The 15,940-nt window shown below is 42.5% G+C and overlaps 1 protein-coding gene across 1 annotated transcript in view; it reads left to right on the top strand.

Annotated features, from left to right (window-relative positions):
• The first annotated feature begins 3,467 nt into the window (after nt 1–3,467).
• Nucleotides 3,468–15,940, top strand: part of TBC1D12 (TBC1 domain family, member 12) — a 96,441-nt gene continuing 83,968 nt past the window's right edge. The window contains exon 1 of the mRNA XM_006880359.1: nt 3,468–4,447. Within this exon, the coding sequence (XP_006880421.1) occupies nt 3,468–4,447 (980 nt within the window). The remainder of the gene's footprint in view (nt 4,448–15,940) is intronic.

Raw genomic sequence — 15,940 nt, forward strand, 5'->3', positions numbered from 1 at the left:
TTATATTTTCAATGTCTTCATAATATTTAATAACATGCTTTTTTTTTCCTCCATGTTTCAATATTACTGACTCAGAAAAATCTGAAAGCTCAAACTCATTGCCTTTGAGTATCATGAACTCACAACTGATGCTCCAGTGGATTTTTGGAGGCTGTGAATCACATGGGAGGGTTTTGTCCATCATTATCCCTCATAGCAGCTGGTGGATTGAAACCAGTATTCAATATGGATTGAAGTTCAATATCAAGAAAACAAAGATTCTCACCACTGAGCTGATTGGCAGTATCATGATAGATGGTGAAGAGATTGAGATTGTTAACAGCTTTAGTTTGCATGGCTCCACAATCAACACTCTTGGCACCAGCAGCCGGGAGATTAAAAGACGTATTGCATTGGGAAAGTCTGCTGTCAGAGATATTGACAAAGTATTGAGGAGCAACAATGACAGTCTAGGAACAGATGTGCCTGATACAGGTCATGATTTGCAATCACTTGCTATGCATCAGAGAGCTGGACAATGACTAGGAATGATCTAAGGAGAATTGATGCCTTTGAGTTGTGATGCTGGAGAAGAGTATTGAGTACACCATGTACTGCTAAGAGAACAAACAGGTTCATCTTGGAGAGGGTGAAACCAGACTGCTCCTTGGAGACTCCGTGGAGAAGGACATCATCCTTGGGAGGGTGGAGGGACAGCACAAGAGAGGAAGACCCTCAATGGGATGGGTTGATTCAGTGACTTGTGGGTGGGGGTGGGAGTGGGAGTGTTGGAGATGTGGGGTTGGCACAGGATAAAGCAGGGTTTAGGACTGTTGTATGTAACAGCATAGTCCCTCCCCCCCCCCAACATAGTCCCTTTATTTGTATACTAAATCAATCCGGATCCAACAGAGCCCTCGTGTACAAGTTGCCGTCCCGCAGTCACTTGCGGTTGCTGTGAGGCTGAACACTATGATACGGATGTGTCAAATGTGTTAATGGTTGGCTACCCAGTGCGGACTGAGAGTGGGGTGGAGCTCCCGGATTAAACAAGCGTGGAAGGAGGAGTGGCGTCCACCTCTATAATAGCTTGCCTCCGGAAAACCTGTGAACCTGGAGAGAGGATGAAAGGCACCCAAGCGTCGAGGACTCTCCTTCATAGGGTCGCTATGAGTCGCCTGCGACTCGACGGCACTTAACAACAACAACAAATCAATCCATGCATGATGTGTAACAATTACAGGGTAATCTACAGCCCAGGAATAGACAAAAAGTATCAAACCAAGTTGTTTAAAGAACGGTTCAAAAAAATGTAACAAACCCTCTAGGATCTAACCATAACAAAGATTTAGAGGGCTTGAAGAGAAAAATCTTTCAAGCTGTTTTTCCATTGAACCAAGGCAAAAGGCCATATAAAAAGCTACTTTGAAAATATAAATATATGTTATATTAAGTCTTTTGTATATTATGTGTGTATTTTCTGATAATTTTTTAGAAGCTTGACATACTTCTTCCTCTACTGTGTAATTCTATTTCTGTTCTTTCTTTCATTGTCATATTTCTAGAATGAGCGGTATTTATTTACACTTCATTTTACCCAATAACTAGTATTTCTGAATTTCTTGAAATACAATTTTTATGATCATTGTATTGGAACAGATAAAGGAAAGAACTGTCTAAAAGGAATATATGAAAAAAGATCCCAGAGTGACAATTGTCCTTGATGGTCACTGTTCACTTCACTGTAACTGATCTGTAACGTTTTAGGAAAGGACAATTCTTAATGCATCTGCCATTTCTCACATGTTGGAATTGGCCTGCTTCCTGAAGATGTTGAATGAAGTTTCCAGGATGCTCGAAGATGAGGGATCTTTTTGGTGAAGTCTTTCTGCGTCAAGTTGGAGTTATGGAACCAGGAGTCTCAGGACCTGGGATGCCTCAGCCTTTCCTGTCTAAAAATATCCAGCTTGTTGCTGGAACTGTGCTTCTTTTAGAAGAAGATACTTTTACCAGTAAAGCACATTCCATCTGTGTTAAAGGGTCAAAAATCTAGGACTGAAGCCCTGGGAATAAACTTGATGAAGCAGGGCATTTTATATGACAACAGCTTTGCTGCTTACCAATGCCTTGGTTAGTGCTGCATCCCTGAAATCTGCCATATGTGATAAAGAAAGACTGTGGAAATAAAAGGAATATATGAATAGGCATTATACATAAGACAACAGCCCAGAATAAGAGATAAGAGATAAGAATACTGGGAGTAGGGAGGAAGTAGGTAATTGTGCAACATGAATTTTTTTTTTCTCAAAAAAAAGTGAACTGGGGGAGTGGGAAGGGAGAGAGGGGGTAAAATGTGCAATAATGAGTGAATGAAAATCTAAATTATCTGCAAACGTTTATTAAAATCACAATTAAAATTTTTTAAAAGTTCAATGTCATTGTCTTTTTGGGGGGAAGACATTGTAGTATTTTTATTGACAAAGTCTCGGGGTTCTCTGTTCCATCCTCATCTTGTCTCTTCCAGTGCAATTGTCACCCATGATGTGTTCCTCTAAATCATGAAGATAACACTTCAGTTTTCTTCAACCTAAATTCTACCCCGTTTTATAATTCCAATTAAGCACTGAATATTTCAGTCTTTAACTTCATTAGATCTGTTTTCGCAATCCAGTTCTTTTGATTTTCTTCAAATCACACGGTTCAATCTTGTAATCTTTGTTGACGCCTCCCTCTTCTATCCCTTCTCCTATCCCATCCAGTTACCATGTCTTACAACTTCTGTTAAGATAGAGAATGTACACTCAGTTGTCATCACGCTCTTTTAATCTATTATCGGCAGGTGCAGGAATTATTTCTAAAATTCCTATCTCTTCCTCATTAGCCGATAATGGTATCTTCAGAGTGATGTGAAGAAGAAACATGTTAGTTTAACGAATACTTGGTAACACTGTGGACGATTAAGAAAGGTGTGATAAATATGTCACTGGACCCCCTGACCTGTGGTAATGGGAGTAGAAAAGAGGGAGGTAAAAATCAACTGACCAATTAGGCTGGAAGTATTTACTCACTTTGTATTTCACACCCATGATTTAACTACATCAAGTGCATTTCTGCTAAGTGAGCAATACCCGCTTCTGTAAGAACTGTCATGCTCCAACCGGGCCAACCAGCCTCCACCATCCAGATGGCCGATCCCAGATTGGCGGCCTGAGAGTGTCATGGAGCGGGGCTCTCTAGCTGCCGTCTCTATGGTTCGGGGGAATCTCCAGGTCCCTACTTGACCGCTCGGGCTTTTGCGCGTGCGCGATCCCAGGCGCGTGCCCACCCTCCCGCAACTGTCCAAACCCGGGTGTGGGAGGGGTGGGTCAGGGAACGTTGCGGCGGCGGCCGTGGCCGCTGCGGCCCCAACACCCCGGCCATTCCCGGACCGAGCTTGCACCGGGGAGACGTCCGCCGCCCTTTTTCGGCGGCAGTCACTCGGCCCTCCGATGGTGGGTCCCGAGGATGCTGGAGCTTGTTCGGGACGAAACCCCAAGTTGCTCCCTGTGCCGGCGCCGGAGCTGGCGGGCCAGGACGGGAAGATGATCCGGGCCACTGGCGGCTTTGGCGGAGGCGTCGGCGCTGTGGAGCCACCGGAGGAGGAGGAGGAGGAGGAGGAGGAGGAGGAAGAGAAGGAGGAGACGCCGCCTCGTCAGCTCCTTCAGCGTTACCTCGCGGCGGCCGGGGAGCAGCTGGAGCCGGGACTCTGCTCCTGCCCGCTCGCGGCCGGCCAGGCCCACGCCCCGCCGTTCTCGGCAGCCGCACGCTCGGGCGCCTGCCTGCTAGGCTCGGGCTCCAAGCTCCGTGGCACAGAGGCGGCGGCTGGCTGCGCGCCCCGGCACGGAGGCATGACCAACGGGGACTCGGGCTTCCTGGCCGACCGGGACTGTCGCAGCCTGGAGGACGCTCACGGGTTACCCCGCGTCGGCGGCTGGGAGCCGCGCGGCCGCCCCCGCTGCGGCCGCTTGTGCCTGGAAAGGCCTGGTGACGGGGACGCGGACGGCGCGGGCAGCCCCTCGGACTGGGCCGCGCCGCTGGAGGACCCGCTGCGGAGCTGCTGTCTGGAAGGCGCCGACCCCGTCACCCACGAGGGCGCGAGCAGCGACTCGGGGGGCAGTTCTGTGAGCGGAGGCGGCAGCAGCGAGGACTTGGAGCACCCGGGAGGGGGCGCCGGGGGTCCCCAGGAGGGCACGTCCCCCGCCGCCTTGACCGAGAGGACTAGCGGGGGCGCGGGCGCCGCGTCGCGCCCGGCTTTCTCCGACGTTTACTTGAACTCTCGGAACACGTTCGAGGTGAGCCGCCGACACAGCGCCGGCGACCACCTGTCCCCGGAGGTGGCGCCGCAGTCCCCGCCCGCTGCAGAGCCGGGGCCGGTGGGGGCGGCGGCCCGAGCGCGACGGAGCGGCGGCTTCGCCGAGTTCTTCGCCAGGTACGGCGGGCGTTCGGGGAAGGCGCGGGCCGGGCGCGGCGGGAAGCGGCTCGGCCCGTCTCGGCGGAGCCCCGCGCGGCAGCACTGAGCTTTGATTTACCTCCCGGGGAAGAGGAACTGGGTCGGCTCGGTCTCTTCCAGGCCACTTGGCGAGCTTTTCGGCGCGCGAGCCTTGCTATTACTCCATCGGCCCCACCTGCCATTCACACCTGACACCCGAGCCCAGTTGGCGAGCTAGTGCCCAGCCTGCAGTTTTGCCACTTCCGGAAAAGCAATCGAATTGGGCCCCGATTTCTTTGCAAAACTCGTTTTGATTGTCCTGGGGGACAGATATATGTGTACGGGTGTGGTTGTGTGAAAGAGAAAGGGAAGTCACTTTGCAGAGCTATTGAGTCGGAATCTTAGAGCCTTTCAATTAGTTAGGAAATGAGAAGAAATTGTGTATGCTAGTGCTTGATCCAGTGGGTTCGGTTTGGTGATCCCAACCTTTTAATCTTGAAAATCCTTCTTTTCTATTTCCTCCCTAGATAGACATGGATTCCCCCTCCCCAGCAGCTATTTTAGGGTTTTTTTTCTTAACACACTGCCAATTTAAAAAATATTACAGTGAATATATAGGTCACAAAATATTTGTCACGTCAACATATTTTCAGTTTATTTCAGATTGGTTATGATATCCTTGAAGAGAAAATACATCGTTTTGTTGCTTTAGTAGGGATAAATAAAGGAATAAGTAAAGGATACCCCTCCCCACTTAAGTCTCTTAGGAAAAGATCTACAATTTGTAGATCCTCACTTTCAACGTTCTAATGTGTATTTCTTCCCCTTTTCAGTGATATTGACTATAACCAATTGTGAAAGAAGCTTACAAATATTGTAGCAGTAGTTTTTGAGGGCAATACAATTAGTATGCACACACTAATTAGTAGACACACTAATTAGTAGACAGGATATTCAGGGACAATTTCCTGGTTGTCATTTATATCCCTCATTTCTCTTTCTACTTTGTTTTCTCTTGTTCTGATTGCTTGTGTAAATTTAAAAACATTCTCTGCAATTACTTAAATTGAGAGTGGAAAATCTTGATCTTGTGTCATTCATAGTGAGATCTGTACTTGTTCCCATGTTACTAGACTCTCAAGTCTTTTAATTCATAGTGTTCCCAGGTGACAGTAGAACTGACCCATGCATAGGGTTTTCTAGTCTTTGCTGAAACAGATGGACAAATTGCCGAGCCTCTGCATGAGTTTGAATCATCCACCTTTCAGTTAAGGCACTGAATGGATTGAACCTTGGGAGCTCACTGCATGTGCCTATAGTTGCAAAACATTTGTTACTTCTTTAAAGAGTAGCAATTATTTAAAAAAAATAATCTCAAGGTAACTTAAATTTGTATATTTATGACCCTGTGAAGTGTTTGAATGTGTATTGGTTATCGTATTGATCTTGATTATGCTTTGATATCAGGTCAGTGGGGCAATTTTAGACCTGCCAGAGGTTTATCAAGATTACTTATTCAACCAGTACAGCCTGAATTCTTGCTCTGCGCCATGCATTGAGAGTAGAGATAATTTGAATAATGCTTTTGACCTGAAGGTAGAGTGTAGGATGGTGGGCATTACATTTGAAGACACGTGTGTATGCATGTGTTGCAGTTTGTGAATAGTAACAAGGCAAACCTGCCATAAAGGACTTTATATTATTAACAGTAGACAGAAATTTTGAGCTAGTTTTTAAAATAGTGTTCAATTTGTAGACTGATGTTATTACCTACTGTCAAGTAGGAGCCAACTCACAGGTGACCCACCAGCAGAGTTTCAGAGATTGCCCATCTTTCTCTCATGGATCAGCTGGTGGATTCAGACCACCTGCCTTTGAGGTTGCAGCTTTAACCACTAGGCCACTGGAGCTCCCTTGTAGACTTAATTTTATAAATACAGCTAGTTGGCACATAAGACATATATGCTACAGTGCTATATCAGAAGTGAAAAATCTTTGGTGTCTGAAGTTAGTTTCTCTAAGCTTCCTTTTTTTTTTAAAAAAAAAGATAAAAATTGGAATATCAGATATTTTGCATTCTTAAGAAAAGATAAAGTCAGAAAAGGCTCAATTTTTCTCAACATTTGACTGAAACTTTAACTGGATTCGGACTAACTGTAAAGACAGGGATGTTTTTTTCCGCATCTATAATATGTAACACCGGTATGAGAACCCCATGCCAGTGATGTTGAATTGGACCCTTTCCTGGATCCATCTTCAGGACCGTTCTCTAGATAGTATGCTCCCTCCTCAAGTTCATCTATTCCTTTGCAGAGTAATCAGAACTAACCCTCACCCCAGTAATCTCCCTTTGGGGATATCTTGTTCTAGGATGGATTCTTGTTCCTGAATGCAGGCATTACTCTCATTTCATTTTCAGATGAGGAAGCTCAATGTCTAAAGAAAGTCGTTTGGTTAGCTATTCATAGAGAAAGAATTAGAAGTCAGGATTACATTCAATCACAGCACTGTTCATTCACCTATGGCTCTTTTCTTTCCACCTGATTGTCCTCTCTTCCCATTTACATGTCGTCCTACTCCCTCTGGGCAAAATCTATAACAAAAAAATTGTAGAGACAATTTCATATTAGTTTTAATTTAGGGAGAGAATACTGACCTTAAGCATATGTATAGCAGTGTATCTTTTACTACAAAGTATAGCAAGGAGGGACCAGTCCTTGGAGAGGGACATCGTGTTTGGGAGAGTGGAGGGACACAGCGCAAGAGAGGAAGACCCTTGATGAGATGGATTGTGTTAGTGATTGGAGTAATGGGAGTAGGTGTGTCGGAGACAGTGAGGTTGGCACAGGATAGAGCAGGGTTTAGTGCTTAAGTGCATAGAGTTGCAATGAGTCGCAAGCAACTCTAGGGCACATAACAGTAATAAGGCTCAGCAGGGATGTCGTTAACTTGACTAGAAACTCTCGCTGGTAGAAGATGAAGAACTAGGATCTGGAACTAGGAATGTAACTGTTCTCATTTTGGAAGGACTCTGGCCTTCTTCCGTTCCCCTGCAGATAGGTTGAGTTCTGCTCTGTGTGGTCCACTGTGAGGAGGTGCTTCAACTTCACCTGGCTGTGTGTCTATATATTGTGGCGTGGCTGTGCTCTAGAAGTAACATTCTCTTGAATCCTTGGCCCTTTCTTGTCAAAGTGTTGAATGCTGTTTAGGTACCAAACTCCACAGACTCCACCAACTCAGCAGTGATGAGAGGAGTTGTTTTTGTTTCAGTTTTGTTGTTGTTATGAGACTATCCACAGCAGAATATACGCCAATTCATTATTTGTACATGCACAGTTTAGTGACACTGAGTATATTCAAGTTGTGCAACCATTCTCACCCTGCTTTTCTAAATCCGTGCTGCTGCATTCATATACCTCACTGTCCTCTGGCATTCCTGGCCTAATGTGTTTAGTTGCTTTTGTCAATTTCAAGGTTGGCTCAGAATAGAAAAGGGTTCAGAGCTGTTGTACATGTAGTGTTCTTATGTGTCGCAGGCAACCTGACAGCACGTAACAACAGTCCTTAAGAGCATAATGCCCAAGGCAGACATTTTGAACTATTTAAATGAAACAGTTGTTTGTATTGAAGAAGATTTCAGAGCATATTTTTTGGTCTAGGTATAAAGATTATCTCAGTACAGTAGTTTCAGGGCATCTAACACCCATGTCTCCAGAAAGTTTGGAATCAGTGAGAAGTTTTAATTATCTTGTGTATTTTCCTCCTTTTGATGAAGAAATGGATTTTTTAAATTATTATTAGTTTTGCGTGTGTGTGTACCATCGAATTTGATCTGACTGGTACAGGAAGAGATTGCCCCTCCTTCTCCAGCAGAGTACCTGGTAAATTCGAACTGAGTGCCTTCCAGATTGCAGCGCAGCTTCTTGTCACTAGGCTACCAGAGCTCCCTTAGAGATGAATTTTGTAAAAATTATTTTTATTTTATGTTGATTTGTATAGAGAATTCGTATACATTGTGTTTTGTTTATATACATTGTGTTTTACACATTCCTTTATTCACATTATGTTTCATGCATTCATTCTCATTGTGTTTTATAAAATTAATCACCGTTGATCTATGCCCACCATTAGCCCACCTTTTCAAGTCCCCGCTGGTCTTTCATCATTTCTTTACCTGCTCCCTCTGCCCACCAAACTCTGTGACCTATTTTCTCCTTCCCCCTTTGGACTTTTGTACACATCTTACTAGTAATCCTTCTATTTTTACATTAATGGTCTTATGAGGATAAATAATGTATATGTCCTCTTAAGACTGAGTTAGTTCACTCAACATGATGTTCTTCAGCCTCTCTAACATTATGTAGTATTTTTGAAAATCATTGCTTCTGAATGTGCTCAGTATTCCATTGTGTAAATATACCACTATTTTTCAAGCCATTTTTTTGTTGATGGACGTTTGGGCTTTTCCATTTTCTTGACATAGTGAATGACACTGCTATAAACACTGGTGTACAGAAATGAATTTTTAAAATAAATTTTCAGGCCAACTTTTTTTCCCCCTACAGTGATCTTTTTTTTTTTTTTTTAGAAAATGAGATATTTGTTCAAGCACATTCACATCTTAATGAATTATAAACTATAATGGCTTATTTTTTATGTGGATGCTTTCTATAAATATACATTCTAAGATTACATATCACTTCTGGATTGAGCTCTGGTAGCTTACTGGTAAGGAGTTTCACTGCCATCCCAAGGCCATATGATTTGAATCCATCAGTCTGTGGAAGAAAGATGGACAGTCTTCTCCTTGTGATTTACAGCCTCTGAAAACCCACTAGAGGGTCAACTATGAATCACTTAAGACTCAGTGGCACATAACAACAACAACAATACTTCCGAGACTTGTTAGAATTACAGTTTAGCAACATAAGTATCAGTATTTCATGGTAGTGTTGATAATTTTAAAAGAAGTCTTCATAATGAATCATAAAATCTTGGTTATCTTAACAGGAATAGCTGGGGTAGGGAAGAAAGTATTGAAGGTTTTTCCTCCTTTATCTAAAAAATGAAATTGGTTTAGAAGATTTCTGGAATATATAGGTACATATTACTTCCTGTTTAATTTTTTATTTCTGCATTCATAAATGTTGAGGCATAAATTATTTTAACAATAAAGCTAAATAGGAAAGATTGAAGGCTCTTTTATAGATTTCACATTTAGACATTGTCCATTTTCCTCAATAGAAAATTGACAAGTATATGTACTTTTATTATTAAACATGATGCTGTTAATTTTATATTTAAAAAAAACAACAGTAACAACAAAGTTGTAGGAAAACAAAATCAACAATCTCTCTTTTTTCTTCCTGTAAACAGTTGCCATTCTCAGCCATGAAGTTCCAGGTGAGATCTGCCTAAAACTCTGACTAATTGAAAAAATAGTAGTTCACTTGACTATCTGGTGGCTTAGTGGCAAGAAGGTGTGCTACAGTCCTGAAGGCATGAGGTTTTAATTCACCAGCTGCTCCGTGGGAGAAGGATGGCTAATCTTCCCCCATGAGATTAACTGCCTCTGAAAACCTGCTGGAGGGTCACCTGTGGGTTGTTTCTTACTCGGTGGTACACAACAGCTGACAACAAGCCATCATAGACCTTTGTCAGATAAAGCTCCCTTTTTTTTGTTTTAGTGTTTATTTGTTCTGGGAAATGAAAACAAAAATGATAGTTTCAAACTAATTTTTAAAGAAATTCTTTAACGTTTTTGTAAAGAAAAGACAATAAAATAAAACTTGTATTGTTTCAAAAGGTTTTAAAAACTCCCATGAGCAAGTAATTCTTTTTTTACTGTGATAGTACACCTATGAATGAAAGGGATATCTATTCACATTCACAGTGAATTTTTATTTGTACAAGTTGTGTTGTTAAGTGCCATGAAGTTGTAGATGACTCATAAGCGACCCTATGAACGAAAGACCTGAGCACTGTTCATGGAGTTTCCGGAGACAAGCCATTTGTACAAGAGACTATAAAAAAAGAAGTAGGAAAGCATTTATTTTTGTGTCAACAAACTTCCTTCAGACATTATATATTTTTATATATCTGCAGGTGAAGTGTGAGCTTCCGTGTGATTTACAGCCTCAGAAATTCAATGTAGCTCTGAGTCAGTTCCAACACCATGTAATAGTAGGTGATTAGATAGATAGAACCAAATGTAGACATAATTGTTGTTAATAGTTGCCATTGAGTTTGATTACAACTGATCATGACTCACATGTGTACAGAATAGACTCTTCCAAAGGATTTTCAAGGTTGTGATTCTTAAGAAGCAAGTAATCAGATTTCTGAAGTACCTTTGTGGGGGTTTGAACTGCCAACTATTTGTGTCACTCAAGGTTCTCATATATTTATACATGTTGTTGTTACATACCATCAAGTTGGAACTGACCCATAGCTGATCCTTCAGCAGGTTTTCAGAGGCAGTGAAATGCTCAGGAGATTGCTCATCTTTCTCCCATGGAGCAGCTGGTGGATTCGAACCTTTGGATTGATAGCTGAGTTCCTTACCACCATGCCACCAGAGCTTTTGTGTGTGTGTGTGTATAGTTAAAATGTATAAATTTTTAGAAAAGGGAAAAAGATTTTGTAACTCTACTTTGGAGTAAAAATCCGTCTACTAGGATTTTCACCTCACTTTACCTCCTTGCTGTCAAGTTAGAACTGACTCATAGCTAATTTTCCAGTGGTTTTTCAGAGGCAGTAAATTGATCGGGAAGAAATAGCCTATATTTCTTCCAAGGAGCAATTAGTGCCTTTACTTTAGCAGTGCAACTCCTTACCCACTAGGCTATGAGGATTTTAGGATGTTGTAAAACCCATCAAGATAATATTAAATTGAGAAGCAAATGGGTTCAAAGTTATTTCTGTCTTTGCCTTGTCTGACTTAACCTGTGCCCCTTATCCAGCATTTTCTTAAAACAAAAATAAAATGTTACAAAGATATGCACTGAACCAGTGTCAATTCAGTATCCTTAACAACTTTACCTTGGAAATTGTGTTAAAGATGAGAAGTTATGTACCATTGAGTAGATTTTTTTACTTATTAACCTTATATGAGAGATGACACAACCTTGCTTGCTGAAACAGGAGGACCTGAGAGATTTGCTGTAGAGGGTCAAGGCCTGCAGCCTACAGTATGGATTGAAGCTCAAAATCAAGTAAACAAAGATTTTCACCCACTGGGCCAGTTGGCTATGTCATGATGGATGGAGAAGAGATTGATATTAACAGCTTCAGCTTGCTTGGTTCCACAATAACACTGCTTGGTACCAGCAGCCAGGAAATAAAAATAATTGCATTGGGAAACTGCTGTAAAGGATGTCTCCAGAGTACTGAAAAGTAATGGTGTCCGTCTGGAGACTATGGTGCACCTGATCTGAACTATGATCTTTGCAGTTACTTGCTCGGCATCAGAGCTGGACAGTGACTAATGATGATAGGGCAAAAATCTGTGCCTTTGAGCTGTGGTATTGAAGAAGAGTATTAAATATACCATGAACTGCTAAGAGAACAAGCAGGTCTGTCCTGGAGAGGGTGAAACCAGGCTGCTCCATGGAGGCAAGGATTTTGAAGCTCTGTCTGGCATAGTTTGGGTATGTGGCCAGGAGGTACCAGTCCATGGAGAGGAATGCCATTCTTGGGAGGGTGGAGGGACAGTGCAGCAGAGGAAGACCCTGGATGAGATGGATTGACTCAGTGACTAGGGAAACGGGGATGGATAGGTGTGTCAGAGACAATGAAATTGGCTCAAGATACATCAGGGTGGTTGTACATAAGGTTGCTATGAGTCTGAGTCGACCTGATGGAACATAACACCACCAATAGCAGCAGCAGAGTAGAACTGCTCCACAGGTTTTTCAGGCTTTGGTCTTTACAGGCTGCTCTGGTGGCTTAGTCTGTAGGGAGTTGTGCTGCTATCCCAAAGGTGGCTCCTTTCTGGCGGTTCAAACCTGCCAGTAGCTCCAAGGAAGAAAGATGAGCAGACTTCTTCCATCCTTCTGAAAACCCATTGGAGGGTCAGTTAGAGTTGGTTCCAACTCACTATCAATTGAATTTAAAGTATAGGGTTTAAAAAAATTTTATAGGAGCAAATTATCAGATCTCTTTTCTGTGGAGCCCTTTGGTGGGTCCAAAGTATAAATTTAGAGATGTAATCTGAAGATGTAATAGATCCATCTTGAAGTACAATATTGTGAGTGACAGGATAATATCCGTACGCATACAAGGAAGGTCAGTGAATACCACTATCATTCAGATATATGCACCAACAACCAGAGCCAAGGAAGAGGAAATAGAAGATTTTTACCAACTTTTACAGTCAGATATCGATCAAACATACAATCAAGATGCATTGATAATAATGGGTGACTGGAATGCAAAAGTTGGGAACAGAGAAGAAGATTTAGTAGTTGGAAAACATGGACTCAGTGACAGAAATGGAGCTGGAAAGAGGATGATCGAATTTTGCACAATGACTTAATTCATTGCAAATATGTTTTTTAAGAGACATAAATGCAGGTTATATACATGGATTTCACCTGATGGTATGCATAGGAATCAGATTGATTATACCTGCTGAAAGAACTGCTGGAGAAACTCAACATCAGCTGTGGAAACTAGGCCAGGAGCTGATTGTGGAACAGACCACCAACTACTCATATGTAAGTTCAAGCAGAAGCTGAAGACAATTAAACCAAGTCCACGGGAACCAAAATATGACTTTGAGTCTATCCCCCCTGAATTTCAGAACCATCTCAGGAACAGGTTTGAGGCCTTGAACACTAATGAGAGAAGACCAGATGAGTTGTGGGAGGATATCAAGGGTATCATCCAGGAAGAGTGCAAACATTCATTGCAAAGACGGAAGAGGAAGAGAAGACCAAAATGGATGTCAGAAGAGACTTTGAAAATTGCACTGGAGCACAGAGAAGCCAAAGCACAAGGAAAAACTCAAGATACCAAAGAGTTGAATAGAAGATTTCGAAAGACAGTGCAGGATGAGAAAGTAAAATATTACAATGAAATGTCCAAGGAGTTGGAGTCAGAAAATCAAAAGGGCCGAACTCGCTCACCATTTCTTAAGCTCAAGGAACTGAAGAACAAATTCAAACCTTGAGTTGCTATAATCAAGGATGCTTTAGGAAGAATATTAAATGATCCAGGAAGTATTAAAAGAAGATGGAAAAAATATACTGAGTCACTGAATCGAAAGGAATTGGCAAACACAGAAGAATTTCATGAAACAACATATGAGCAAGAGCCTATGGTGATGAAGGAAGAAGTTCAAGCTGCCTTGAAGGAAATAGCAGAAAATAAGTCCCCAGGTATAGACGGTGTATCAATTGACATATTTCAGCTAACAGATGCTGCTTTGGATGTGCTCAGCAAGTAGTGCCAAGGAATTTGGAGAACAACCACTTGGCCAACTGACTGAAAAAGATCTACGTTTGTTTCCATCCCAAAGAAGGGTGACCCAACAGAGTGTGGAAACTATAGAACAATATCATTGATTTCACATGCCAGTAAGATTCTACTGAAGATTATCCAAAAATGACTGGAACAGCACATCAGTAGAGAACTGCCAGAAGTCCAGGCTGGGTTTAGAAGGGGCCATGGTACTAGGGATATTGTAGCTAATGTTAGATGGATCTTGGCTGAAAGCAGGGAATACCAGAGGAATGTCTATCTGTGTTTCATTGACTATGCAAAGGTGTTTGAGTGTGTGGATCATAACAAACTGTGGCTGACTCTCAAAAGAATGGGAATCCCAGAACACTTGATCGTGCTAATGAGAAACCTATACTTGGACCAAGAGGCATTCATCAGAACAGAGCAAGGAAACACTGCGTGGTTCAAAATGGGGAAGGGCGTGCGCCAGAGATGTGTCCTGTCTCCATACCTTTTCAACCTATATGCAGAACAGATTATCTGGAAGGCTGGGCTCTATGAGGAGGAATGTGGAGTCAAGATTGGTGGAAGATCTATCAATAATCTGCGATATGCAGATGACACAACTGGCTTGCAGAAAAGTGAGGAGGACCTGAAGCGTTTGCTACAGAGAGAGGGTCAAGGACTGTAGCTTCCAATATGGATTCAGGCTCAATGTCAAGAACAGAAAGATTTTCACCAATGGGCCAATTGGCAGCATCAGAATGGATGGTGAAGAGATTGAGATTGTTCACAGCTTTAGTTTGTTTCCACAGTCAAAACTCTTGGCACCAGTAGCCAGGAAATTAAAAGACATATTGCGATGGGAAAGTCTGCTGTTAGGGACCCCTCCAAAGTACTGAGAAGCAGTGGTGTCTCTCTGGAGACTAAGGTGCATCTGATACAGGCCATGGTCTTTGCAATCACTTGTTAGGCATCAGAGAGTTGGACAGTGACTAAGGAGGACAGAAGGAGAATTGATGCCTTTGAGCTGTGGTGCTGGAGAAGAGTATTGAGGGTACCATGGACTGCTAGGAAACCAAACAGATTCATCCTGGAAAGGGTCAAACTGGGTGGCTTCTTGGAGGTAAGGATTCTGAGGCTCTGTCTAACATACTTTGGACATGTTGTAAGGAGGGACCGGTCCTTGGAGAGGGACATCATGCTTGGTAGGGTGGAGGGATAGCGCAGGAGTTGAAGGCCCTCTATGAGGTGGATTGATCCAGTGACTGGGGGAATTGGGATGGGTGTATTGGAGATGGTGTGATTGACACAGGACAGAGAGGAGTTTAGGGCTGTTGTACATAGGGTTGCTATGAGTCGCAAGCGACTCAATGGCATGTAACAGCAACAACAACAATCTGAATATACAATAAGTAGAAAGATTGTGTTGTTGTAGTTGACTGCCTTCTAGTCGAGCACAACTCAGAGCGACCCTACGAACAAAAGGCCAGATGCAATGACATTTATCAAAGTTAATAGAGTTAACGGAAGTATGTGGAAGTGGATGCCACTCCTGCATCCATCAAATTTTGTGGGACCAAGATGATTACTCAAACATCATTTTGAAATGTTAAACTAAATTAGCAGTGTAACATTGTAGCAAACACAGTAATTTGATTTGAGGCACTGTCTCAAGTTGATTTTCACTCTTGGTTACTCTATATGAGAGAAGTGCCCCAGAGGGTTTTCTGGAGTTAGTCTTTGTGGAGATTAACGGGTTTTTTTTTTGTTGTTGTTGTTGTTGTTTTTGCCTTAGGAGCCACTTGGTGTATTTGTCAGCTTTAGGTTAGCAGCTGAATTGTTAATCCTTGTATGGGCTTGGAAGTTATGAACTTGGAGTTACTCTGTGTCCCATGTACCAAAAGGAGCATAGAGATTATTTTTTTTAAAAATACACTTTCTGTTTAGTTTTATTTTAGATTTATAGGAAAGTTATATAGTACAGAGAGTTCCCACATACTCCTAGCCGCCTTTACCCTATTATTTATATCATATGATTGTAGTATA

Source organism: Elephantulus edwardii, unplaced genomic scaffold, assembly GCF_000299155.1.
Source record: "Elephantulus edwardii isolate Elephantulus edwardi_28Jun2011 unplaced genomic scaffold, EleEdw1.0 scaffold00007, whole genome shotgun sequence".
Classification (NCBI taxonomy): domain Eukaryota; kingdom Metazoa; phylum Chordata; class Mammalia; order Macroscelidea; family Macroscelididae; genus Elephantulus; species Elephantulus edwardii.